Raw genomic sequence first — 27,740 nt, forward strand, 5'->3', positions numbered from 1 at the left:
ATTGGTTTTGGTCTTTTAGTCAGAGAACAAATGCAGGTTTCATTACAGAAAGGTTCCAACACTTTTTCTTTTTTATAGAAGAACAGCAAGGCAAAAATGGGTAATTTGGCACAACACTGGATCCCTACAGCCTTTGTACTAAAATATTATACACCTTCCAACAGTGCACTGCTGTGGAGTATTTGTGCAGCAAAGGGACAGCTTTCAAAAAGACTGTGATAATGTACCTACTTCCATGTTTTTTCCACTAGAACTTGGAAGACAGTACAAATTCTTCTGTCTTCTAGCAACTCGCAGCTAAATTTCCAGCAATTTAGTCCTTTGGCTAGGAAATAAGAAACAATATTCAGTTTCCTCTTTGCCTCAGGGATGCAAGAACCAGCATTTATTTGTGTAGCAGCAGCTCTGAAAGCCTAGGTTGATCCCATGTGGAGTTAATGATGAAGAAAATTAATTTAAATACATTTAAAGTTTGTGGCAGCTGAGCTAGCATCTCTACCATGACACCTCAGTGTGGTATGCAAAAAACCTCCATTTTGAGCTATCCCAGGTGTTTCTACATAATGCAGCTTGGGAGTGAAAATGGATGTCACTTACCAAGTATAGTGGACTTTTCCAGTTTCAACGTTTAATTTAGTTGTCCAGTTTTCACCTAATTTTATTCGATATGCCTTACATGCTCTGGATCTGTACCTAGAACTTTTGAAGTTGTGGGAGGTGGTGAAGAGAGACAAATGTTTGCAAAATGTTTTTAAAGCAAAATATCAGTGGACACCATTGAAGGCTTTCCTTGGGAGGAAAATCAGAAACATTGAGGTGTAAGAAAAAGAAAATTTAAACAACTATGAACTAAGATCACATCTTGTTCTTGTGGAAGTTGCTGAAAGTTAATAGCAGTTGAGCATGGATGGAAGCCAAGCAATGGTAAGGAAAGGAACACAATTATGTCACTTTTTAGGTGCTAGCTCAGAAATATAGAGTACACAGAAAAATTATTGAGATTATTAGGATAAAGTTGTCAGTGCAGCAGTCTGTAAATGGAGTCTTTTAAGTATATATGTCCTAAAAGTCCTTAGGAATGTATTCAGGTAAAATATAAATATTATGGTTTTTTGTCTCTGATCTGCTTTCACAAGAATGAAGTTACGTTTGTCCTTCACCAAATGCCATAGCATAGCAGATAGGTTCAGTAACCACAAAAGGAATTTATTTATATTATATTCAAGTAAATGAATTACTTATCCTATAAACTGACTGTAAAGACTGTAAATAATTCTGCTAGCATTCAAACTCACTCTTGTGTCTTCTATAGTTATCACATATATACTTTCTGTCATTATTTAGTCAAACTTTAGCAGTTTTGTGTTTGGTTTTTTTTTTTTAAAGAAGCACCAGTACCCCAACAGTATGTTATGTACTGTCACTTTCCTGGAAAGTTTCCACTGCTGATTTAAGGTGAACGATGTCCCTACTCAAAAAATACTTAAATTGCAGCATGTATTCAAAGCTGCAGTAAGCCTCTCCATTTTTTAGGTACTACTTATTCTCATGAAGAATTACTGAACACTGATTCATTTAGAAACCACATTATGAAGTCTTTGGGTTTGTTTTTTGTTTATTTGGTTTTTTTTTAAATATTTATATATATATATATAGGATAGAAAAAAAAATCAGTTTGGTGTCATTAGTGTCACCTTTGTTTCTGAAGGGCAGATTTCTGTGCTGATGAATATAAAGCTCAGTATGGAATTGGAGGTAAAATACTAAGAAAATTCATACATACTAAATTGGCCTAGGTCTATATTGCTATGGATAAAGCAATGGGAATAATAGTATTTCTCAACACTTGGTCAAGGATTTTTTTTTGGGGGGTTAATAATAGTGAAAATACAGGAACTATTGTAAGCTTTTCCTGTCTAATTCTGAAAAGATGTGTTCATGGACCTGTACAAGAACTTCACATGGTTTGCTAAATTTAGATCCAGTATTAAATAATGTTTGGTTCTTTTTTTCTATTTTGAGTTTTCCTGAAACTATTGAGCTACAAGGTATTAGCAGAAGACAATAAAAATGTTCTAGGCAGAAACTCCACTTGTACTTTGACAGAACAGGATGTTCTAAAGTTTAGTTTATTATATATAAAGCTAGCATAATATATATTTTGTTTATAAACTGTTTTGACACTTTCTTGGGTTTGGCTTTGGATGACATTACAACTATTCAGCTGAATACATTTTTAAATCTTGATTCTTGACAGTCAAAGCCCAATATTGAGGCAGATTATCTTAACAGGTATCCTAAGTGCAGCTCAGCACACTCAGTTGTGATGAACTGGAGATCTTTTCACTACTTGTCCTATTGTGAAAAAAAATATATACACTTTCAAGAAACTGATTTTATGACTGTTAAAAATATAATCATATCTTAATTTCTCTCTTCAACACTAATTTTACCTAATTAGTTTATCACTGTAAACTTCTAGTACAGATACATAAAACTTCTCCAAAAATAGTATGCACGGATGTATTTTATGTCTTGTTTTCATTCTGAGCAGATTATAAATCTAGGATCTTCATAATGGCTTGGATCCATTGCAGGATATTGTTATATAAAACAAGAAGTGTTTTTTTTCTCATTTTGGACTACAATTTTTACAGACTATTCTATGACACACCTCTCTGCTAGACCCTGATAATAATAAAATAAAAAATAAAATAAAAGCTGTATTATTCAGTTAAGCACTGTTTCAAGATCCTCTTGATGGAAGTGATTTATTTCTGTAGTCACATATGATGAATCTCATGGTTTGACAACATTATAGAGATGAAAAATCATAGTTTAGGTGGGAAAGGACCTTGGATGGTCATGTAGTCTGAACCCCCTGCAGTGAGAAGAGACATCTTCAACTAGATCAGGTTCTCAGAGCCCCATCCAATCTGACCTTGAATGGTTCCAGAGGTGGGACATGCAATTATGAAGTGTAAGATGAAGTACAAAACCCAAATACATCTCTTTCTTCATTTAAGCTCCTTCTTGGGAATAGGTGACTTTCTCCTCTCTGTACAATGCCTCCTCACAGCATGCCTTGCCAGGTGGGAAAGCCTCAAGCACGCTGCACTTCAGACTTAAGCCAGTTGCTCTTAAATCCTAGTGATCATCCACATTTCAGCATGGCAGGTTTTGGTCAGACTTCATATTGCAGCTGTGTCTTTTCTGCAGTTTTATGGTATTCTTGTGTTTAGAATTAATGCTGCCAGATATGGTAAAAGATGAAAAGCTGAACAGATTTTGGGTTAATGTCTCTCATGTTCAGTAAGTTGTTGGTTTTTTTTGGTTCCCCTCCCCCCCCCGCCCCTCTGTATGTCATACTAAATTTTTCTTGCTTGTTCAGACTGACCAGACTTTCATACCTCTATCCCCTTCGTTTCATGAGGTTTCTGTTGCAAGGTAGGCATGGCTTCAGGAAATTCCACTGTGCTGTACTATTGTTTTAGTGGTGAACTACCAAAGGTTTGTTTGCTTGTTTTTTTCCAAACAACATTATTAGACAGAAACTGTCATTTTAAAGTAGTACTTTGGATAAACCATGAGCACATCAGCTCTTTGCAGCCTTGCCTGTGCTCCAGCAGAAGCCTCCAGCAAGAGTTGCTGAGCAGGTGGATAAGGATCATGTCTCTAGGTATTTATATTGAATGGCAGCTGCAGTGGCCCAGCCTCAGCAAAATCTTGTTTGAAAGGGAGTGGAGCTGAATGAGCTGGAACTTCCCATGAATTTCATTAGTACATGTCTAATAATGGGGCAGGATCTGGCTGGAAAGGGCTAGAGAGTTTTGGCTTGTTGACTGAGAGTTACTGCCTTTCTGTCTAATGAGGGCTCCTTGTCTGCCTCACCCTGCTGTTATCTGAAGGTACCTTGGGGTTTGTGTTGTGAAAAAGATATAGGCAGTGCTGGATGATGGCAAATAATGCCTCCTTAGAATTATTCTGGGAGTACAAAAATGGGGAGGGAAGGTTATTTAATTTTGTAGCTGGTAAATGTAGGAAAGTAATTTTCTCTCTGAATGGTAGTACCTATCACTCTGGGAACTACTAGTTTAACATTTTCTGGAAGCAATACAGGGTTTTTTTGCCATGTCTTCCAGTGTTTTAGTCATAGGAGTCTTGTTTCACTTTTTTTCTTTCTAAGGAAAACAAGACGTGGATAGATTGGGAGAAGTGGAAACTGTACTTTGATGCACAGTGCAAAATATGTTGCTTTTTGTCTGAAATTAAAGGCATTCCAGGTCAGTTTATAGTCACAGACCACTACTGAATCATATGGGACCCTCAGTGTCTGTACAACGTGAAGCTGTAATTTTTCCCCTTTTGACACAGTGTGTACTTCAACAAACTAGATAAAATCTTTTCTAGTGTTAAATTTTGTACTTAGAACAGTTAAAACTCGTTCTCATCAAGAAGAAACAAGGCACTCCATTTATTTTCATTTGCTGTAATTTCAGTTTATGTGTCTGTGTACAAAATAAAAATGAATAGCTTTATGATTGCAAACTACCTAGCTGAGTTTAAAAATGCATGAGATGTATTTCTAAGTTACTGTAGCAAGGCTGAATTAAACATATGAAATAATCTTTAAAATTAATAAGTAATTCAGGTTTAATAACTTTAAAAAAACAACAACAACACAACAGAGCTCAAATACTTTGGAAGTGTTGTCCCTCTAAGCTAAATGTTCATGTAAGTATAGAACACAGTTATGCATTTCAATGGTAAATTTCTTCCTCAAAATCATAAATAAAACATGCGTGTTGTTACTAATGTCATCTACCAAGAAGTTTTAATGTATTGCAAATGAGATGGAAACTTCATCTTTTGCTGTTTAAAATATGAATTTAAGGTATCAGTGTATGCTCTAGTCCTTTCTTGTTTTTTAAACTCTTGTGTTTGATGTTATAATTCTCATCCAACCCTGTGAAATGTCACATTATTTGGGACTCAAGAACTATTTTGAAGTCTGAATTTGCGCTTTACTGATGCAAATATGAACTTAGTAAATTCACTTTCAATCTGTAGGCATTTCTGAGTTGTGTGTGGGTGCATAAATGTTGAAAAAGATGTGGGCCATAGGGGGATTGCATCAACATTTCCACAGCTTGTTACAGATATGATCCAGTAAATAACTCCTTCCATTCCCTTATTTTAATAGAATTTCTCCAGTATAATGAAGAGCCAAGCTGGAGCACGATAGAAAGGAATATATATATAGATGGATGATGTGTGCAAATATAGTCAAACACATTTTTATAATGTCTAATGGAGCTAGTCTGCTGCAGAGATTTGTATCTGTGCTGTTTCCAGCCCTTCCATCCCACCACTATATTGCTCAACAAGGATCATCTACCTGCATTTTTTCACTGACTTTATACACTTTGGATATATAACTATCTATGACATAAGCTTTGATGTGTTGCAATATTGCTGCTCTTAGGTACTTTAATTGTGTAAGCAATTAACACTTCTTTTGTTCACCTCATTGCTATTTTTCTCAAACTGAGACTATTAGCAGCACATTCTGTATTGTGCAGAAACATAAAACAGTTGACACCAGACAGCCTTGAGTTGTGTGACACTAATTAAGTAAAGATCTTCAAATTAAAAATAGGTTCCTTATAACTAATTAGGAATGATCATCTACATGAGGCGATATTCATTTTTTACTTCATTGATTATAAAGTATTGCTTTGGTGTCTTGTAGTAAATCACACAAAAAAATAAAATTCCAGTAACAAAGCCTTTCTGTCTCTGCAAGTACAAAGATGTGTTCTCTTTACTTCCTGAAAACAGCCTTTTTTTTCACCTTTTCCTGCAGTCTTCATTGAGAAGTGTGTGTGAATCCATTCTGCAAAAGCAACTAGGGAATATAAATTTGCAATAGTTTTGTTTATGTATAGATACATTCACAGACCTTCCTTTATATCCTGTTACATTCTACATGCAAGAGCTTAATAAAACTGTGGTTTAGCTTTTTAATTTTTAGGGACTGTAGCAAATAACATAAATTCCCTCTCACTTGTTGTCTGTCTGGTCAGTTTTACTGCACAAGTTGAAGCTGCAGTTGTTGAGCAAGTATATAAAAATACTAAAATGCATTGAGTTGTACCTATACTGTACTGGGCAGTCGTGATGAATGATTATAATGGTGAAAATTATTTTACTGCTGTTTTTAATTAAACACCAGTGGCACGCTGAGTTTTGCAAGACAAGACAGAGACTTGATTTTTAAGAATAGCTCATTCACTGAGTGTCCTGTGTGGGTTCTTCATCTTCCTTCCAAACACCAACCTGTTTTCTTTACAACTTGTTATTTTTATTACTATTTTATAACTTCGAAGAGGGATTTTTTTGATAGGTTGTGTGAGATAATGCATTTTATTCCATACTATGCTACATTTTTCCATTTGTGGTAAATTTAAATCAAATTTTTAAGTGTGCAATTCTAGAATAATTAAGAAAAGTCATAGGGTTAAAAACTGTGCAAGATCCATTTCTAATACTTACATTTACAACTCCAGGGCATTATAGAATGGGCAATGGGAATCTGTGATTTAGCATATTAGCATGCTAGGTCATATGTGGGACTTTTAAGGCACTATAGATATATATGCATGTGTTCATAGAGTCCATAAGACAAAAATAGTTATTAAGTCTGAGGCAATGGAAGTCAGATAATGTGTACAGAAAAAATGAGTTCACCAGCATCTAATGAAACAATATAGAGAACAGAAGGGGTTTTTTTGGTATTTAAGTAATAAGCAAACATTTAGATATTTACCTTAACTTTAGTAAAGGCTAGAATTTTATCATAGAACCATTAAGGTTGGATGGGACCTTAAAGACCATCAAGTTCCAACCCCTCTGCTATGAGCAGGGACACTTCCCACTAGACCAGGCTGCACAAGCCTCATCCAACTCGGCCTTGAACACCTCCAGGGAGGAGGCAGCCACAGCCTCCCTGGGCAACCTATTTCAGTGCCTTACTGCCCTCATGGTAAAGAATTTCTTCCTGATGTTTAAAACCATTACCCCATGTTCTGTCACTGCCCTCTCTGGTGAAAAGCCCCTCTCCAGCTTTCCTGGAGCCCCTTCAAGCACTGGAAGGTGCTCTAAGTTCTCCCTGGAGCCTTCTCTTCTCCAGGCTGAACAGCCCCAACTCTCTCAGCCTGTCTTCATAGTAGAGGTGCTCCAGTTCTTTGATCATCTTGGGGCCCTTCTCTGGACCCTCTCCAACAGGTTTATATCTTTCTTGTGCTGAGGGCTCCAGAGCTGGACACACCACTCCAGGTGTGGCCTCACCAGAGCAGAGCTATGGGGCAGAATCACCTCCCTGGCCCTGCTGGCCACACTTCTGATGCAGCCCAGGATGCAGTTGGCTCTCTGTTTTGCTATAACCTGTTCTACAGGGATGGAAATGTCTTGTGATACGTCAAGTTCTCTGTTGCTGTTTTGCATAAAGATGCAGCCCTGACAATATCAATACAGATATTTCCACTGACATACAAAAAATGCAAGCACGGGGAAGAAAATGGAATTAAAACATATTTCTTTTTTGGACTATAGGTCCTTGTCAGTTCCTGTATCAGTTTGTGTATCTGCATGACCCTCTCCCCTAAACTAATTTTCATTCTGATAGTGTGGCAGTCTTTAAGCCCTATATATTTAACTGTTTTATTACATTAATCTCCTGACCCAATGTACAAACTCTTTGGAAAGAATATTGAAACACTCTGGGCAACCCCTAACTTGTTTCTTCTCCCCTTCACTTTGCTTTTGCCACTGTTTGCTCTTTGATTTATTTTTTTTTGTTTGTTTGTTTTTCATTTTTGTTGTTGGTTTGTTTCTGATTTTGTTTGTTTGGGATTTTTTATTTTTGGTTTATTTTATGTGTGGGGGAGTTGTTTGGTTTTTTTGGTTTGGTTTCCATTTTGTGTTTGTTTTTTTTTTTGTAACTAGAGAGGCTACAAACAGTTGATGGGCAGGTAATTTTGATATTCCCTTTGAGGTCATTGGTTTCTCTGCCCACACTTAACCTTGTTTTAAAACCATAAATAAAAAATAATCACATTGTCATACTGTTCAGTCACAAAGCGTTTAAACGCTTGTTCAGTGAAAAATCACTCCAGCCTTGTACATTCAAGGTGTTCAGTGAAAAATCACTCCAGCCTTGTACAACTGTTACAGTAGACAGGGTTTGGCTGAGGAGAGGCATTCATTCTTGTCTCCCTTTTGACCAGGTGAATTTTCTGTTTGAGCTTGGTTTTGGATGCAGCTTCATTTAGGATTTGAGAAGGATTTTGCTTATAAGAGCTGATTTTAGTATTCTTGGTCTGATTACCTGCATGGCTATTACAGCTTTTGTATATAGAATTGTCAGCCAAAAGCTACTTTTAGTTCATTTCCCAATTCTGGTGGTTGTTGCTCCTGAGCTGCTTGCCCAAAGAGCTGTATTTTCACTCCAGCCCCATCCCAGCCCATGGATGCCTAAAGGAATTTTTGAATAATGATCCAAAGCTGAGTTGTTTTAGAAAGATTCCCTCTGCCTCCTTTTTCCTCCTTGTCAACCTTAGTGCAACCTTCAGCATAGCTTTTTTACTTCTCTCCAGTGGCTCTCAGCTATGTTACAGTTGAGAAAATAGGCCCTGTGGCTCCATTCATTATTTACATGTGTGTGATGAAGATGAGCAAGTGTCTGACACACTGAAAGCAGTGATCAGGAAAAAGATAGCCAAGGGGAATGTGTTTGCTGGAGAGCAAGCTCAAATAGAGCTCCTGACAAGAGTCGTTATAATGGCAGTATGCAAACAAGGCTCATGTTTTTAAACAAAAAGAAGTATTTAAACAAATAAAGGTGTTGTCTAATCTTAAATGCAGCTTTCTCTAGTGCTTAGCAAAACATGCCAGGAGGAATAAACCAAATAACCACATGTTGTGTTTTGCACCTGAGAGTTCATTTTTATATAACACCAGTGCCAGTGCTGAAAGCCTATCACAGGATTATAGAAACTGGAGTTTTGTGTGTCACTTTGAGGCTTACAGAGCTTTGCAGATAGATTACCTTTTAAACTGTTTTGTGTATGGTAACCCACAAAATTGGAAACTGTCCTTCAGAAGTGAATTTCAATGTGGTTTGGTGGGATTTTTTTTAATTATGAGTTTTTTCCTGACTAGATTTTATATCATAGAATCAGAGAATAATTTTGGCTGGAAAAGACCTTTAAAATCAAGTTCAGCTGTTAACCCAGCACTGCCAAGGCCACCACTAAATCAGGTCTGTCAAACACCACATCAGCTCGGCTTTTAAATCCCTCTAAGGATGGTGACTCCACCACATCCCTGGGCAGCCTGTTCTGGTGCCTGACAACCCTTTTGGTGAAGAAATTGTTCCGTATATCCAATCTAAACCTCCCCTGGCACAACTTGAGGCAATTTCTTCTTGTTCTACTACTTGTAATTTGGGAGAAGAGATCGACCCCCACCTCGCTACAGCCTCCTGTCAGGTAGTTGCAGAGAGCAATAAGGTCTCCCCTGAGTCTCCTTTTCTCCAGGCTAATCACCCCCAGTTCCCTCATAGGCTTCCCCTGATTTTATTCTTTCTTGTGAAATACTATTTTGGAGACAATATGCTGTGTCTGTGAGGTCAGAGTTTACTGCTATTGTTCTGCTGCAAATAGTAAAATACTTTGTCTGCTTTCCTCTTCAGTTGATATATACATTTGTATTAAATTAAAAATCTTTGCATATATAGAAGATGTCAAAGGAGAAATATTTAAAGTAATTTGCACAAATTCATCCCAATGTTTTCAAAGTCCTGATACTAAAATTACTTTTTAAAGCAATTATGGTATCATGGGATGCAATATATGTTTAGTTTACACTTTGCACATTAACCTGGAACTAGATAAATTAATATGTAGCATTCAGCCCCTTGGAACTTTTCAAACATTTAACAAAAAAAAATAATTAATCATGCAGGTATAGTCTCTCCTCCTCATTAATCTCTAATTTTCCCACAAAAACAACCTCTTCTAACGACCACAATTTAACTCTTAAGCCTGAAATCTCTTTAAGGTACAGTATATCTTGTCTTGGCAGGGTTAGAAACATTGCTTTCAGATGCTGTGACTTCAAGTTGTATAAAAGATAAGCCCTTTTAAAATCCCAGGTAATCGATGATGAACTGGACAAAAAATAACTCTAAAGAGCCACCTGTCAGGGTGACTTCTCACACTTTTCAAATTATATCAGATACTTATTTAATTTGACTGCATGTGGCATGCTGTTTCTTGTTGGCAAGAGCCATGTTAAAGAATATATATTGAGTCTTTTAATCAGTTCTGCAATCTTCAATATCCTGTACCACACTCTGAGTCAACAGCAGGTGTGGGGAGACCACCAATGCTACAGAAAGTAGCTAACAGGGAGAAACAGGTTTCACCATCTTTCATGTTTGTTTGACAAGTCACATACTATATTGTACCTTAGTGGGGTATTTTCATTTCAGCCCTACTTTATCTAGAGATATCCTAAAAGTTGTGTGGATTATTCTTTCTTAAACTTTGTGCTGTTTTGGCTTAATTACATTCATTAATCAAATTCAGTAATACCACAGAGAAGACCTAGGTAGTTGCTATACCAAAACATCAGTAGAGGTATGTGTGCTGCAGTCAGAATGGTAGAAGACATTTTTTAAAAACTGTTATTTGCATCAAAATTATTGATTTTGTCTTTTGGTCAGATTCTATCCACTGCATGTTGGTGCTTTTGTACCTTGAGAGGTACAAAATACATTTTCTAGGGTTCCCACCTATGCATGTGAGTTGAAGTCACAGGCCATTGAACAAGCAGAATAAGGTTTTGTTCAGGATAACTGGTCACTGTGGAGAAGGTTCAATCCATTAAAGACATTTAGGAGAGCAGGATGGGTCTGGAAGCCACTGACATACAACACCAATGGTAATTTTGAAGGTTCGATATAATTGTTTCTTGTGGCTGAGGACAGCCTGGGATTAGAGCTGCCAGAAAATTGCTGGTCTTCCAGTAGATTGGCTGCAGTGAAGTGAAAGGGATGCACCACATTTGGCTGCCTAGTCTCTGACTTAAAAGTCTAACTTCTTCCCTGCAATGTTTTACTTTGTGAAAACTGAACTGAGAAAGGCAAAGGTGAAAAAATTAACACAGAAGTGTCAGCTTTGATGTGTTTTTCCTAACAAGTTTTCAAATATGAGCATCTCTAAATACAAGGAGTGAGGGGGTGTGTTTTACTGCCATTTAATGGCAGTATTTTTGTGTATCTTGAATTTGTGCTGGGCACCCCAGCATGTTTCCTTTTGCCTGGATGTCTTTACAATCTTTGCAAGTATCTTTTATTCACACTTTTATGTACACTTTTAACTTCTTAGTAAACACAGGACACAAAGGAAGGTTAAGTACATATTCAAGAGATTCTGTGTCACGAGTGCATAGTAAAAATGTCTGTGGTAATTCTGACTGTGTCCTTTAGTGCTTTCTCACAATGCTGCTTTTGTGGGAAACCAGAGGTTGTGTTTGAGCAATTCCATTGTCTCCTGCTGGAGGACATCACAAGGACTCTCTTACCTCTTCTCTGCCTCCACTGGAGCACTGGCACTTTCACTGAAGGGACATCAGCTAGATTCACTGTACCCTTCACAGGTATCACCAAAATATGGTGCAGTTTTCTTCCATGCTTTCTCCCACATTGTGAAAGTGCAGTGAGCCTTGTCAGTGTGACCACATCTGAAATGGCTGTGCTGGTCAGTGCAGTAGGCAAATAAATATGGTCCTTCTGTCTTCAACCTGCTCTGGAAGACTTGGAAAAGAAACAGTGAGCTGTCCCCCTGGTCCTGCCTGGCCATCCCAGGGCTGTGCCTAACCTTGGTACCCTCATCAGGCCTGATCCTGGCCCCACCCATGGGCCAAGATCACGGCTTATCCCTGTTGAGATGCCTGACGTCTCAGGCTGAGGCTGCCCTGGCCACACTCTGGTTTGACCCTGACTGACAACCATGGGTGGATCTCCCCCAGCCCCTGGCTTGTCTTTCTGCAGCTCAGCTTTTTCTTCTATGTCTCTTAGCCATCTGTTAAGATATGGTAATACCAAGGAGACAGTTGATACTCTGTTTCCTTAGCCAAAGTCTCTTGAGCTGCACAGCAGGAGCAGTGCTGCTGCCATTCTCCTCGCCCTCCAAGCAGTGTCCCAATATGAGTGTTTGAAGCATTGAGATAGTTTATTACCATAATTGCAGCCAGTAGTTTTGACTATTTTTCCACCAACTGGCAAGGCTAGGAATTATTGTGTCTTTTGAAGGGAAGAAAAGACACCATCCGTCTTTTATATTCTTAGTATTCTTGCACTGATGTAAAAATACACTGAGATTATTTTGAAGAAGAACACTTCTAAATTCCTTTTCCCAAAGTTCACTTGATAACGCTGCCAGAAGTGGCTGTCTGTTCAAGGGAGAGGAAGGAGAAGTAAACAAGATAAAAAGCCACTCATCTTTATTTGCATCAGACATTTCAGAAAGTGCAGCAGCTGGGTAGGATTCAGTGGGAGAAGCGTGTGCTGCTTTAAAGACATCTCACAGGGCAGCTCTGTTTAGTTTTTTAATTCAATATAGGTGGCAGGAATTGTGGGCAGGAAGGCCATGGGACATGCTGCCTTGTTCCACTTACATTGTTCAATGGTTGAGTTCTGTTATCCTTTAGAGTAATTTTGCAGACACAAGGCTCACACAAAATAAGGCAAAAGACTTCTGTAAAACAGGGCTTTTTTAGACTGAAGTTTGCCTTCATTTCTAAGTCGAGTTGCCTTCCATAGCATCATGCTAGTAAGGCAACAATGTTTATGAGTTTGTCTTAATTACATGAATGAGTTAATCACTTCTAATCCTCAGCTTTCTGTTTTCACAAGTGGTGCACAATTTACTTTTTTTTTTTTTTTGCAAACCAAACATTGTGAGTAATACTTCTTGGAGCATATTTCAGAGTCCATTCATCCCTATCTACACTGCTTCTTTGCCCCTCGATCCAGCACCCTGAGGGTCTGTTAATCAGGCACACATCAAGGATGGATTTGCCATCAGTCTGTGGGTAGGAGGCATGAGGTTGGGAAGGTCAGAGGAGGGGAGCAGGACCCTGTAATTTATGTCTTTGCTGTACATCGTGTTGCCTTCCTGTGCAGGGGCTGCACTTTAGCGGCCCCTTCTCTGCTTGCGGCAGAGCAGCACCTGCCCTGGGCTGATGGAGCTGAGTGAAAAAGTCCAGGCAAACACATTGTAAAACACTAAAAACTGGGATTTGATGTGCCCTCTCTAAATGGTAGACAGTTTCCTGACATGTGGCACAGCACTGGGAATTTTTCATTTAACTTTTCTAATTGGGACAAGTTTTGTAACTTATAATTTTTATTTAATGGGCCATACTAAGAGCTAATCAGGGTGGTTACAGAAATCATAAATTCCCCCCCGAGCTCTCTTTTGCTTTCTCTTGCTGACTTCAAGAGACCAGTTCTGCCAAAGCTGAGATTTTCCCATCTATATGGAGCTTTCAGCTGCTGCCTGTGATTTCTATCCTTCATCTTGGAGTTAGTGCTTGGAAGAAGGTGAAAGCATATTGTGCTTGAGCACAGCGCGTCCCAGGGTGTGTTTCCCTTAATGCTGTTACAAGCTGTCAGACCCAAGCACAGACCCAAGGCTCCAGCAGAAGCAACGAAAGAGCTTTAAGTTTCCTGAAAAATTTCCACTCAGTCTCTACACACTCAGTGGCTAATCACACAGTATGCACAAATCATGATTTATCCTGTAAATGAACTAAATCCTTCCGACTGTTTGTGATGGGTTTTTTTCAGTGCATTAGACATCTCAAGAGTTTTTATCACGTAAAATTTTGTTTGTGGGTTTCTTTATCAGTCGGAGCACTCTCGACAAGAGATCCTCAAAAATCCCTGAACTTTATCCTAAATCCCTGTACTTAACACTTCAGAGATAAGGAGAGAAAGAGGGATTGCAACCCAGTTGGTATCCCAAAGGGAGCAATCACAGCATCCTTATCCTCTGCCTACCATACTATACTGAACAGTTTCAGAGGCAAACTTCTGGGATGGAAAAAGTTTCTCTAATCTAACACAGCCATAAATATGTAACGTTCATATGTAATTTCATAAGTATCTACAATTTTCTATCTAGCACAACGGTGAATGTAAATACCTGTGACTTGATATAATATGATATGATATTCACAAAGCAATTGAAAATCTTATGATACTCCCAATGTTTGCACAGCTTAATTTTAGCATCTGTAAAACACCTGTATTTTGGGGAATAATACTGACTCATTGACTTCCTTTTAATTGCACTAATTATTTCTTGATTATTTCAATTCTCCTAAATACAGCAATGATGATGCACTGAAGATCTGCAAAATGGACGAATGTGTGGAGTGTTGCCCTTAGCTTTAAAATGGAAATGCAGTACAGAACTTTCTTTGCAGATTAAAAAAAATAAATAAAAATGTACAAGTAATTTTCTGTGTGTTTTAGGTCCCGAGGAAGCAGATGCCAAGTGCACCCTGAATTATGTCAGCTGCATTGGTACAAACAAATGCATTCACTTGTCCCAGCTCTGCAATGGTGTTTATGACTGTTCTGATGGGTATGATGAAGGAGTACATTGCCGGGGTAAGTGCATTTGCTAAGTCTTTTGCTATGTTTTCTTTCTGAGTTCAAAGAGAACCAGAACTTTCTTCTTGGGAATACATATGCAACTAAACAAGAGTGGATTGAAGGATTAATGTTTTAATGTATGTTTGAAGTTCATTGTCGAAATACTTTGTTGTGTGAAGCAAATGTAAGTAAAAAGCACATACGAGTTTTCAGACTTGAATGGTTACTAACCTGGTGTCATGGAAATGTTTATGCCAAAAAAAAGGATGAGGAAGTCCTTCCTTAGAGAGCAAAGGTTGGGCAGCCAGAGTATGTTTTTCCTTATAACTTTTATTTAAACAAAAAAAGACAAGGGCTGAAAAACACATCAGATTTGCTATGAGAGTTACATTGCTTTAAGGATTTGCTTCTGGGGGGATTTCATTGCAATAATCTACTGTTAGAGTGTAGTTACCAAATCCTGGCAATGAGAAATCTTCAGGAGAAATTGGTGGAGGTCAACTTTTTTTAATAGCTCTGCTTCTCAGAGGACTTACTTGGAGATAAGTTACAAGGCTGCTATATTAAGCCCAAATCTTGGATACCATGAGTCATTAACATGTCAGTTATGCACAATGAGTAGGCAAATGATTTCTGGTGAGCTTCAGCAGATCTCATGCTGAAAACCAGCCACTCAGGGACAGCTCCTGGGACTTCTACTGTAATCCAGTGTGACAATATAAGGTAAAAGGTACAATTAGTGATATAGTTCAGAAAGTTAAATTAAAATTTTTAAAGTTCATGTGGACAGATCTCCAGAACTGTCATAGTGAAATCTAAGCCTGCACCAAAAATAAGTTAAAATAAAAATTAAAAAAAATAATTATAAGAAAAGCCAGCTGGAATTAATCAATGTAGTACTGCTGACTTCACAAAACTACAGACAGCTATTTTTATATAACCAGGTGAGGGTACAGGCTGTCATAAAATATATGACAATTTTTATTCACAGTGATAGGGATAATTTATTTTCTTGAAGGCTCTACTTTTGTATAGTCCTTGTTCAATGAGCATTTTACAAAATCAAAATTTGTGTCAGCATATAGATATTAGCACTGTTCTCTGCATCCAGAAAACCCCAAAAGTTAAACTGACCAAAGCAGGGTTTTGCCCATATTGAAGCTTTCTGAAGATGCAGATGAGTGTTTTTCAGAGAAAAGTATTGATCTGTTAAGAACTCTTTAAATGTCTGTTCCTCAATAATTAATATGCTTGAATAAATTACTCTGGATTAAGTGGCCAAGGATGAAAGACGTTCAGTGCTGAATAATTATTTTATTATAACTCTCTTATATTCTTATTGTATTTCAGCTCTTTAAATTAGGAGATTAATGGAATCAGGAAAATTCCTATGTTAGTGTAAGTTAAATATATATGTACATTTTGTATAAGTAGCCTGTACTTTCAACATGGTAGCACATAAAATATTAATCTTTATTCATGCCCAATTTATGCTCAGATAGACCCTGTGAAGTTCATGTTAATTCCCACTCCTTTGTTTATGGTCATGTATGAATATGAAAACTTCCCAATGCTGAAATGAATGTCTCTCTGAAAAATTACCATAGAATTTAGGAAAACATACTAAACAAACATTTCATCTAAGTCAGGTAGAACACACAGGTAATGATGTTATTTATATCACATTTTCTAAAGAATTCAAAGGTGTCTCCCAGTATCTCATCTAGGAATTTGTTCACAACTCATTACTGTTTATTTTTGTATCAATTATGTATTTTGACTTGCTTAGTAGAAGCAGTTCTTGAAATTATTGACACATTTCTATCAGCAAAGTCCAAGAATATAGGAGCTAACTTTACATTATGATTATGTAGTTTGATACTCACAACTGCCACTAATGTGTCTTTATGATACACTCCTTTGTGTTAGATATTTGGTCTGAATGCAGTATTGTTGTAATAATTCTCTCTGTATATATTTATCTATCAGAACAATGCCTGGGCAACTGTTGAGTCAAAAGCTGCAAAGTTGCTTCAGAAACCTAACCAAGTAGTTAGCCTTTTCTTCATATTAGTAAGCAAAATGCCATTCTAAGTGTGTCACTCTCTAATTAACAATGTTCATACAAAATTTTTGATTGATCAAGAAGGTAATAGCAGGTTTCAATATTTATTTGCAAATAACTTAGTTGGTCACTGCTGGCTGTGTTAAAATAATCTGTTGCTAGGGACACTGACGGTGCAGGTGGTAAATAAGTCACAGTGGTAAATAAGTCTCTGCACCAGGAAAATAATTTATGGTATGAAGTGCAGGGTGTGTGACCATGGCAAAGACCATTTTGGTGTACAGGTCACAACTCCATACGGCTGAAAGCTTGTCATAATGCTTAAGAACTAATGGTGTTTAAGCATTCAGTAACTGGAATTTCTTTCTCTAAGTTTAATGTTCTTATGTTAATTCATTATATTACCATCTTAAAGAGATATGTTCAGGCCTTCACCTTTCCCTGGACAAGTAAAAAAATGACCATATCTGCAGTGTGAAACAGCAATGTATGTGAAATTTCAAGGAAATAGTAAATACGGTGACATTCCTGCCTCATCTTTTATTTCAGGCACATATGCATTTTTGCTGGTGAATATAATGCATAAATTCAGGAGGAGTTATGGCAATGTGAAATACAAGATGTTTTATTATGTATGGTTGTTTCACGTTATGTATTTCAATGTCCTTCAGAGGAGAAGGGGTGTGTGGTTCCCTGAGACTCACAGCGTATATTAATGATAAGACATCTGCTTGGGGTCATTTTGGATTCTTTGCTGTTTCTTGACTCATTGAAGAGTGCTTTAGAGAGGCTGAATGAGCAAGGGATCAAAGTATATATTAAACCCTCCTATAAAGCATAGGCTGAGGCTTTTCAGCTTTCTGAGGTTCACCAGGTAATTTCACCACCATCCAGTCTTGCTGAATGGGGTAGAAGATGCCCAGCAGGTATTTGGAGGCTTGATAAGGCTCAGATAAAATATACCAATGCCAGAACTAGGCTTAAGCTTGGGTAGTTCTGGTAGAGGACTGATCTGAAGCTGCTCTCGGCAAATAATCTTTCGTTAACACAGTTCTTTGGGTTTCTTTGGAGAGCCAAGTCTTTATTTCAGTTACGTTTTCAGCCACTTCTAAAGCTCAGCCTTGCAATGAGCTGAGAAGTTTTCTGCCCCAGGGGAGTTGCCGAATCATTGCCAGCTGGGTGGTTTAGCTCGAGGTCTTTCCTTCCCATGGATCATCCCAGTCCCACAGGAGGTTGCCAATGGCATTTGCTGGTACAGAACTGGGACTGGGTCTAGCTGTGGTCAGTTAAAGCAGGGGTTGTATGGCTGCGGTTTCAACCTCTGATTTTGTAGGGTTTTGAAGGTTAAAACACCTCATTTATTTATTTTTTTTCCTCTGCAGGCTTTAGGATCAGCTTAGACAAATAGCTGTTATGGATTAGAGACAGTAACCTGGCCTTGAGTAGGTGAAGGATTAGATGTATCCTTAAGATAATCTCTAGAGAATTACAACCAGAAAAGGTTTTTATAGAGCTGCAGAGGTGATCTGTAGAGTTTGATAAATCAGAACTTTATATATACATACATGGCAAAAAATGGAAGGTGAAATGCCAAACTTAGTTTTCAGTCTGTCGCTGAGTTAGAGCTATAGAAAACTAGTACTTTTACAGAAGATAAAAATGTCCTTTGTCACTTTACTAGCTTAAGGACTAAGTTATTATTAATAGCTACAAGAATATCTATGCTGAAATTCTGGATATTTCAGTCAGAAAATGCTAAAGGGAGACTGAAAAAAATGCTACCATAAATACTCTGCATATCTTTGGCTTATGCCAACATATCATAAAATGTAAAATTTTTGGAAGAACTGCTGAGAAGGAAAAGCTGACCTGGAATTAAGAGGCCTGTGTAAGAGCCCCTTGAAGGCACTAATTACACACTGATGCTCTGACTTAAAAATGAAGTATATTTTACAGTATCCTGCAGTATCTGTTGCATATCTATGGACTGTGTTGTATTGTGCAGTGGGAATACAGCAAGTTCATCCATCCTACTTGACAAGACTAAATAATTACAATAGGTCACATGTACACTGCTCCAGTGGACACATTCACCATGGAGTACGTTGGGATCTCATTAAATAGTCTTCTGTCCCAGCCTTAACATGGATTTTGCTCTGTGTTTCTTTACTCTAATGGTAGGCAAGACAAGGCTTTGGGAAGGAGAAAGCAAGAGTGCCGCAGGGATTCCCTGGAACTCTACTTGTGCTAAAACCCTGAAGGGAAGTGAATTGAGCAGGTTCTTGAGGATGCTTCCTCTCATTCCACTTGCTGCTACTGGTTAGCTGATTACTCCTACTGATTAGTATCTAACCAGTGCCCTGGCTCTGTGACACACAGGAGTTGCTGGACCAAGGTCCAGTGGAGCTCAGAATGTTACTCTTCCTGGCTCTGAATCACAGCAGCTCCCCACTGAAGGTGGAGTTGCATGAAAAATGTGGCTGTATCTTTTCCCATCTGAAATACCAATTAGTCAAGTTGCTTACACCATCTCAACATCCATTAAAGGCCCTTGCTATTTGGAGAGTCCCTATACACAAGGTAATTGCCAGCATGTGTCCCTGTCTGCCTCTCTAGCACTGTCACCAAGACAAGCCTGGGCATACAGGGAAATCTGCATTGCCTTCAGAAGACTAAATATCTTCTGAAAATAACACCAATTTTTTGTTTGATATGCTAATTAGATGTAACCCAACATATTTTAGTAGGTTAATTAACATTAAGAAAATCTGTAAGAGATCACAGAGGTTATTTGAGATACTTTCCTTTTTAATTAAAACTGAAATTTTGACTGAACATAACAGATCTCTTAGAATCCTTCCAAATGTTCAGATTATTTGGATCTTTGTTGACTGTGATATGAACCGTAATCTGTTGTCAATCAAATATACAAGGGAAAACTGTGGATGATTTAGTATTAAGAAACTACAGAACACACGTGCGGAAGATCTGGCCAAATAATTGTTATGTTTGTAGCAGCCTATAATCAGTGTATTATTTTTCTGTTTAGGCTTTTTGAATGAATTGTTATCATGAGATGAAGATAAATGATGCTATTACTGAATCATGTTTTTGTTCTGGCACTTCTACAGCTGGAACACTGGGAAATTTTAAGCAGTATTTACCCAAGGGGAAAATACAAATTTCAGAATTTTATGGAAACTTTAGGTCTTTCAAGACTGAGGCAAAATTTTAAGACTGAAATTATGGAGCTATATTTAGATCCTAATTTTACTTTGGTTTTCTTCTCCTTTTTTTTTTTCTTTTTCTTTTTTTATTTTTTTTTTTTTTTTTAGTTTCTGAGGTTGTATAACAAGGTAACAAAGCAAACCTAAATTAGTCTAGCATTATAAATGTTCCCACTATTGTTTCATGAAGCTCCTTCTAGAAGGAGTGCACACATGCAAAAGAAATATATGTGAACTCATTTGGTTTATTCTGACAAGTTATAAGTCAGTCATCCTTTTAAGACTGTAATGTACAAAGTGTCACATCAGGTTACTGAATTCTTAATGTACCAGTGGGGCTGCTGAAACCATCAGGTAATATTCAAAATTATTCCCTCTGCAACTGCTCTGCGTTCTGCATCAAGCTTTTTACTTGTGGTTAGAAGACAGAAAAGAGAAAAAAGTGTAGGCACTCAAGTAAGGCAATCAACAGAGCTCCTAGTAAGTAACTACATTTGCCTGGGCAAAGGCTTGTTTTGTGTTCTGGTTTGGTTTTTTGGTTCTACTGGGTCTCCTTCTCATATCACTATCCAAAAATCCAGTTTCTTGTGTATTACTCTTTCTCACCTTTTTGCCTTAATAGAGCATAATGTGGCTCACTGAAACCAGCCAAGGTCATTTAGTCTCTTTTGCTGTGAAGACAAAGAAGTCATGGGCTTGGTGCTTTAATAACTTTCTATCACACCATCCTATTGCAGTAAAGCAAATGAAAGGTGGCTGGGGAGGGGTAGAGCAGTGGAAAATATTTGAATGATGTGATTTCATCACAACTTCCATGATCTGTTTCCAAAGACCAGAATTCACAAATGATCACCATTCTTGAAGTATCAGCATTGTCTATATGGCAAATTAAGTCTAGAATGTAAATGTTTGACCAGGTATGATAACAGGATATGGTAAGAGATCACGACATAGTTTGTCTTGTCCACTGAAGGAGCAATGTGCATCTTGTCTGCTGCCAACTGGTATCTCCATTTCAAGTTGCAGTATCCGTTCATTTCCTGAGGGAAAATGTTGGAAAGTTCCTTACTGAGATCAAGTGTTGGTCAGTTATGTCCTCACTGAGTACAAATACTTATTAGTTTTCCTATTTGGCACACATTTTAAATACATCTGCTTTCTTCAAGGTGATGGAAAGGTTGGAAATGCAGTTGTGAATGGTTGCACCTTGGAGTTATTTTTAATCTTCCTTATGAGAGAGAGGAGTAAATATTATAACTGAAATAGTTCAGTTTTCTGTGATCCTGTAGCCTAATAAAATGCACAAAGTGTAGTTAACATGTTATTATGTCATATTTCAAACAAGATCATGGTAGTTAAGGGGGCCAGTTAGTTGTGAGGGTAGTTAACTGACTCATGCTCAGGGCTATACAAACCTGATGAGAATAGCTAGAGTTGGTGTCATAGGGGATGGGATGGAATGATTTGAGCAAGCTTTGTTCTACTTTCAAGGGATTTAGGTTAAATGGTATTTATTGTTGCCTGCTGTTGTTGTTGCCTGCTGTTACTGTTTTGAGGCTGCCCTCTACAGAGAAAAGAAAACAAACATTTAAACCCTTACTATGAGCATCCCCTTCTTAAGTTTTACTCAGCTGTTGTTGTTATCTCTCTGTAGAGTAGTGTGTATAGGTACCTGATTATTTTTCCCTGTTACAGCTAATAAAACTCTTTAAGAACTAGATTTATGTTAAGAAATAGAAGATGCTTTGTGTACAAATAAACTTCAAAATATTTCCATGAAGATAAATACTCTGGGTATTATCTCTATATCAGGAGTTCCATATATATTCACATGGCAAAAATCCCAATACTCCTAAACCTACCCTAGAAGCAGGGACTGTAGCTGCTGCCCATTAGTGTACATCACAGAGAATATCTGAAATGTATTTTCAATAGACAGGCATCAGAGACAGCTGCTTGTGTGAGGAGAAACTAGGACCTGACACCAGATGCTTGCAAAACACCAGTAACCTTGAAGCATGGGGAGAACGACAACACAAGGTTTATCTTCTGCTGTTGTCACCAACATTTGGGGTGTTTGGGCATCGCTTAGACATCCCAAAGTCTTATTTAGGAGGAATAATGCTTTTTTCTGTTTCCTTTTGAGCAGTGTTTTCTTTTTCAGACTATACAGAAACTTTTAAATTTAGACCTATAGCATAATAATTAATATTTCTTAAAATAACTAATAGTAAAATGATATCTAATGAGGAAAAATGCATATGAGGCACTTATCCATCAATAAAACATATAATTATTGAATTTCCATGGCCTCTTATTCCAGTTTACATTATTTGCCCATTCATTGCTCATATTAAAAGAGTTTTAAAATAATTAGGCAACCTGGTGTTTGAAGTGAGGAAGAAAATTAAGTGAAAGATATGCCTACTGAAAAATGTGGGTTTGATCCTCCTAAAGCTATTCATAAAGTCAACTTAAGTTTACAGAAATGGTATCAAATTGAAGATGGAAAAGAGGAAAGAAGAGAGCAAAATCCAGGGCTAGCATCACATAATTTGTCAGAAGTGCAGTTGTCAGTTTTCTGCCCCAGGAGTCCTCAGCCAAGCTAAATGATGAGACTCATTTCAACTTCTTTCACTCCCTGCCTGAGGGGATTTGACTTCCCAGCTCCTTATCTTCCCAAGGTGAATAAACAAATGAGCAAACTACAAGATGTTCTGCGTGGGAGGTGCTTCGGCTCCGCATGGTGCTCTTCTCTGTGGAATAAAGTTAAACATTTATTATAGCAAATACTTGAAGATCCAAGAGTGTTCATTTGAATTCTCATGGCAGAGTCAGTTCTGGTCTCTCACTTACTCCCATCTGAGCATTTAGTTGTGTATTGTTAAGCAAAGTGGGTAAATTCTGGGAGTTGTGGGAGTTGTAGCCCCACCTAGAATACACAGGCCTCTACACAACATCCACCTGTCTGGTCATGTATATACAGCATACACCCTGTTCTGCCTTTTCACACAATACCATTTATAGCTACAAAGAAGATAACTCATCTCTTTTTCTTCTAGACAAGGACTTTAAATTTCTTATCACATCCCACTTCTTGCCCTTTGCAATTTTAAACTTGTGAAACCATAGAATAAAAAATTAATTTTCAAATGGTGTAATACAATTTAAAAATTAAAAGTTACCATAACTTCTTAACCATGATAAACAATTCAAGATGTCACCAGCAGAATTATATTAGACTGATAATATCCTGTGGTGTGAAGAAGTTTGCTTTGACAGTTAGAGAAATACCTCTTGATCTTCCACTCAGAAGCAAGAACATGCACAGAGCATGCAAAAAATTGATGCCTAGAATTAATTCTGTCTTCTCTGGAAGATTTCAGTGATCTTTCCTGCACAAAAATCTATGTTAAGAAAGTGTAACGTAGTCTTCAATTCACAGGAATAAGATGTATCATTTGAGTGATCTATGAAATGTACAGCTTAAAATACTGTGAAATGGAAAGAGTTAAAGACTTTGGGAGAAAGAAAAGAAGTGGTACCATGGGAAAGCACAGACAGTAAAGAGCAAGGGAGAAGAATGCCTGGAAGCAATCAAGTAAGAAAAAAACCTGGAAAAATACAGAAATACAGAGACCAGTCAATAACAACCAGGTTCAGTATAATCCTTTCCATGAGGACGAGTAGAGCAGGGTTCTTTAGAGCCAGTGCTCTCTGGCAAGATGTGCATCAAACAGTAAGTTCACCCTGCACTGTCTCATCTAAGAAGGCAGGAGTTTTCCAGGAGTCTCTGTCATCTAACTCTTTTTTCTTAGCTGAAAATGGGTGTTTTGTAGGCATCACTGCTGTACATACCATAGTATCAATCTATATAGCTCTTCATCATTTCTTTGTCATATTTAACTCCCTTGACTCTGTGTGTCTTTGATGGTTGCTACTGGTTCTTTGGAACATCACGGATTTCATCACCATAGCTCCACATACCACTTGATTTACCAGTATGCAAGATAATACACAACAAATCTTTTAAAGGGTCAAAAGTTACGATTTGTAATCATGTTCTTAAAGTCTTAGAATTGAAGTAACTGCCAGTTTCCATACTATATACTGCAGATGTCTGTTCCTTGCAATTTGAAGAGAGACAAAAAACACCTGAAATTCTGAAGTACAGAATGATTTTCAGATTATATAAAATAAATGTAATTGAATTGTCATGCATGTTAATTACATGTATATTGTTGGCATCTAGCAGACAAATTAATGATTTCTACTAATATTGTTTTTTAAACCAAACCCATTATTCCAAGGAAATATAGACACAATACACTGTTGTCTGTGCAGATAATGTCTTCTCAAGTTAAGTTCACTAATAACTTTGTTAAGTGTGAAGACACTTGTTAAAAAAGTCTAAAATAAGCATTGTGCAATAACAACAGCAATAATAATAATTAATGAAGTTAGGATGATATCTGACACCTACTAGAATTATCTCAATAATCCTGTGATTTTAGCCTTGTGGATTGAGCCTATCCAAACAAAAAAAAAAATGTGGTTTTTTTTGTTTGTTTGTTTGTTTTAAATCACTTGTATTCGGATGCAGTTTAAGCATTTTTAAGAAATTCTAGGAAAATGCTATAGCTGGACAAAGATGAGCCATATCAAAAGTTTGAGATGTGATCAAGATCCCTTTTGTGCAAAACTATAATGTTTTCTCACATGCAAGTGCTGAATAAGGCTGCTGTGGTTTTGTTGGCTGCTCTCTGAGCACCTCTGTGACTGTGGGATAGTGTGGTAAAGCATCTTATATGAAACCAATTTTTCTGAGACTACATTTAACATCTATGTAAAATAATTTTTTGTCTACTCTTAAAATCCATTGACATGTAGCAAAGTATGAAAAATGCTGTTTGGCAGATGTTTTATATGTGGGATGGATTAATGGAACAACGGACCATTGTCAGCCTTCCCATTTTCTCAAAGGAAATGGTGACCACAGAGATTACAAAAGATGAGGAATTAGCAGACCAGATTATGGCTCCAAAAATAGGTTTATGTGATGCACGGTGACACTTTTCTGACCCCTTCATGATGCATCTCTGTTTCCACATTTGTGTGAGGTTCTGTAAGAGCTGATGTCATGTTCCCAGAGCCAGATCAGTCAGAGAGACGGTGTCTGTGTTTTAAAAGAAGAGATTCATTTAAAGTCATTTATGCCCTGAACACATCTCTTTGTCCTGTTACAGAAGGTCAGAATCCTCACTAATTAAGAACCTTATATGATCTTTAAAACAAATGCACTTTTTAATTACCAGCAGGCAATTCAAGCACAATTTGTTGCTGTCTAAGGTACTTTTTATTTTCTAATGGTCTTGCATATTTTATCGCCTTTTTTAAAATTATGCATCAGATGTAGGACCTGCCACTTGTTCAATTGACTTTTCCCCTCTTTTAATGATGTGCATCTCCCAGAATTTTAGCAGAAGTGAGTCCAGCTACATATGGGAAATGCAGCTCTTTGTATCAGTTACGTGCACTTGTGGCACAGCTATAGAGGTGATGGGGTCCCAGCCAAAGCCTGCTCACCCCTGGATGGTGTTTTTGGAATAGGGACATTGGAGCTGTGACTTTTGTCAGAGGGTATATATGAGAGAGAAAACACTCTCTGCTGAAGGACAGGAGCTGTTAGCTGCTCTTCCTCCTTTTTCTGGGAATCTGAAACACACTCTGCCATTTCAGAAACTATTCCATGCAGGGATTTTTTTTCCCTGCTTTTAGGGTAAAGCTCTGAAGGAACAATCTCAGTCTGTTTATTAATTTAAAACATGATAATAAGGTATTGCTATGGCATACTGCCATATTATTCTAAGACAATTTCAGCAACTATCTCAAAATAATAGCTTGTGCCCTGGACTGGTTGTATCATCATTTTAGGAATAATTTCTCTAGCTGCATTCTTTGTAATTGACTCTTGTAATTTATTTATTTAAAACAAACATCTTCATTTAATGAGCATTCAGATCTTGGTTCACTTGCTAAGCTAAATTATCAAAGAAAAATAAAACTAGTGTGAAGTCACGTTTTATGTTCTATTTTAAATATTCTATTTTAAAATATTTAGGGTAGTTCCATCTAGGAGCAGGACATTATTGTAGAAAGTAACATAGACTTACAGATTAAAAAGATAATATTTCACTGCTGTGAAGTAGCAAAACATTTTGTTGTCTTTTAGTAAATTTCAGCTTTGTTCCTTCATTGAAAGACACTGAAGTGATAGAAGAGTGGCATGAAGCATTTATGTGCAGGTAATTTTCAGGTATATGAGTTGATTTCTGCAGGAAAGCCACAAATATCGTTTTAAATTCTCAAACTTGGTGTGCAGTGGTCTCAGGAGGATAAAACAGGATGGGAATAAGTTCTGTTCTGCAAACTGTTGCATAAAATCTGCACAGTTACATAAAACTGTTCTGACATCCCGAATACTGGCATTTAAGGTACATTGTAATTAAAAATACTTGTGTGAAGTGTAACTGTTCTGCTTTCTACCATGAACTGACACTCATAATTTATGTTAAAAAATAATCAGAGAATCATTCACAAATTTAAGTAGGCACAGTATGGGGTCTATAGTTCTGCTTTCTGGTAAACCTGAATGGTGCCAGGAAACTTGGGCTTAGTTTACCTTTAACATGGGAGCTGATTTTTGATTTTTAAGAGAAAAGAAGAAAACCAGAACCCAACTCAAATGTCAAGTTGGTCATAATGTCTGGTATTAGAGAAAAGGATAAACCAGAGTGATCTTCAAACTGTAATTTCCTCCTCTTGAGTTTAATGGAAAAATGGTTTAAATAGCAACATACCTTTTGTTGACACAACATGGATTACTGCTCAGATGGAGTAAAATGAAGATCATGGTTACTTCCTCTCCTGTTGAAAAGGTCACTGGTTTCTACATATGTGACTGGGTTTACAAAGGAGAATTATATGAAAGACAAAGAAGTGCCCTTACCTGGTCTCCACTTGAAGACTTTTGGAAATCCCCCATTGTGTGTTAGCTTTCTCCGTATCATCATGAAACTCTTATAAAGACATCAGTTATTCCACTGCTTGATCTGTTAAATCTGTGGCATGTATGGGCTAACAAACATTGCCAGTTAAATGCAGAAATCTGCAAATTCATGGTTTACATGCCTTAAAAAGTCTATTCCTTACATCTAATAAAAAAATTCCCTCCTACAATTTCTACAGCTGGGAGGAGCCCTTTTTGCAAAATGCCTCAGATTTTCCAATTGAAAGAACCCTTGCTGCCTACCTGAGGATATACAGAATACACATGAAGCACACCTAAGGATGTACATGATACATATGTGAGTTCCCAGCACACAGCAGGAGGGAGAAGATGGATCTAATGTAAATTCACATAGAGCTGCCCAGTAACTGGGCTGGTTTGGGTCTAAGCTCTAAAGACATCTGTGTCCACCCTGACATACCTAGAGGAGGCAGCATCATGCTTTTAAAGTATTTAGCCCTCCAGTCCTTGCATGAGGAAAGCCAGTCTCTTGGTCTTAATAAAACCACTGCCAGTGTTCTCCAAGGGACACAGGAAGCTCTTCTCAATATATGGACTGTAAATGAAAGTAGAAATTGCTGCTGGCTTGTGATAACACGGGATGCAATCATCTTCCAAGTAAAAAGTAATGTGAATGAAATACAATTC

General features: G+C 37.4%; 1 protein-coding gene across 1 annotated transcript in view; it reads left to right on the top strand.

Annotated features, from left to right (window-relative positions):
- LRP1B (low density lipoprotein receptor-related protein 1B) overlaps window positions 1–27,740 on the top strand; it is a 671,221-nt gene that overhangs the window by 255,448 nt on the left and 388,033 nt on the right. The window contains exon 3 of the mRNA XM_010000387.1: window positions 14,609–14,746. Within this exon, the coding sequence (XP_009998689.1) occupies window positions 14,609–14,746 (138 nt within the window). The remainder of the gene's footprint in view (window positions 1–14,608; window positions 14,747–27,740) is intronic.

The sequence above is a fragment of the Chaetura pelagica genome, unplaced genomic scaffold (genome assembly GCF_000747805.2).
Source record: "Chaetura pelagica isolate M959 unplaced genomic scaffold, ChaPel_1.0 scaffold386, whole genome shotgun sequence".
Lineage (NCBI taxonomy): Eukaryota > Metazoa > Chordata > Aves > Apodiformes > Apodidae > Chaetura > Chaetura pelagica.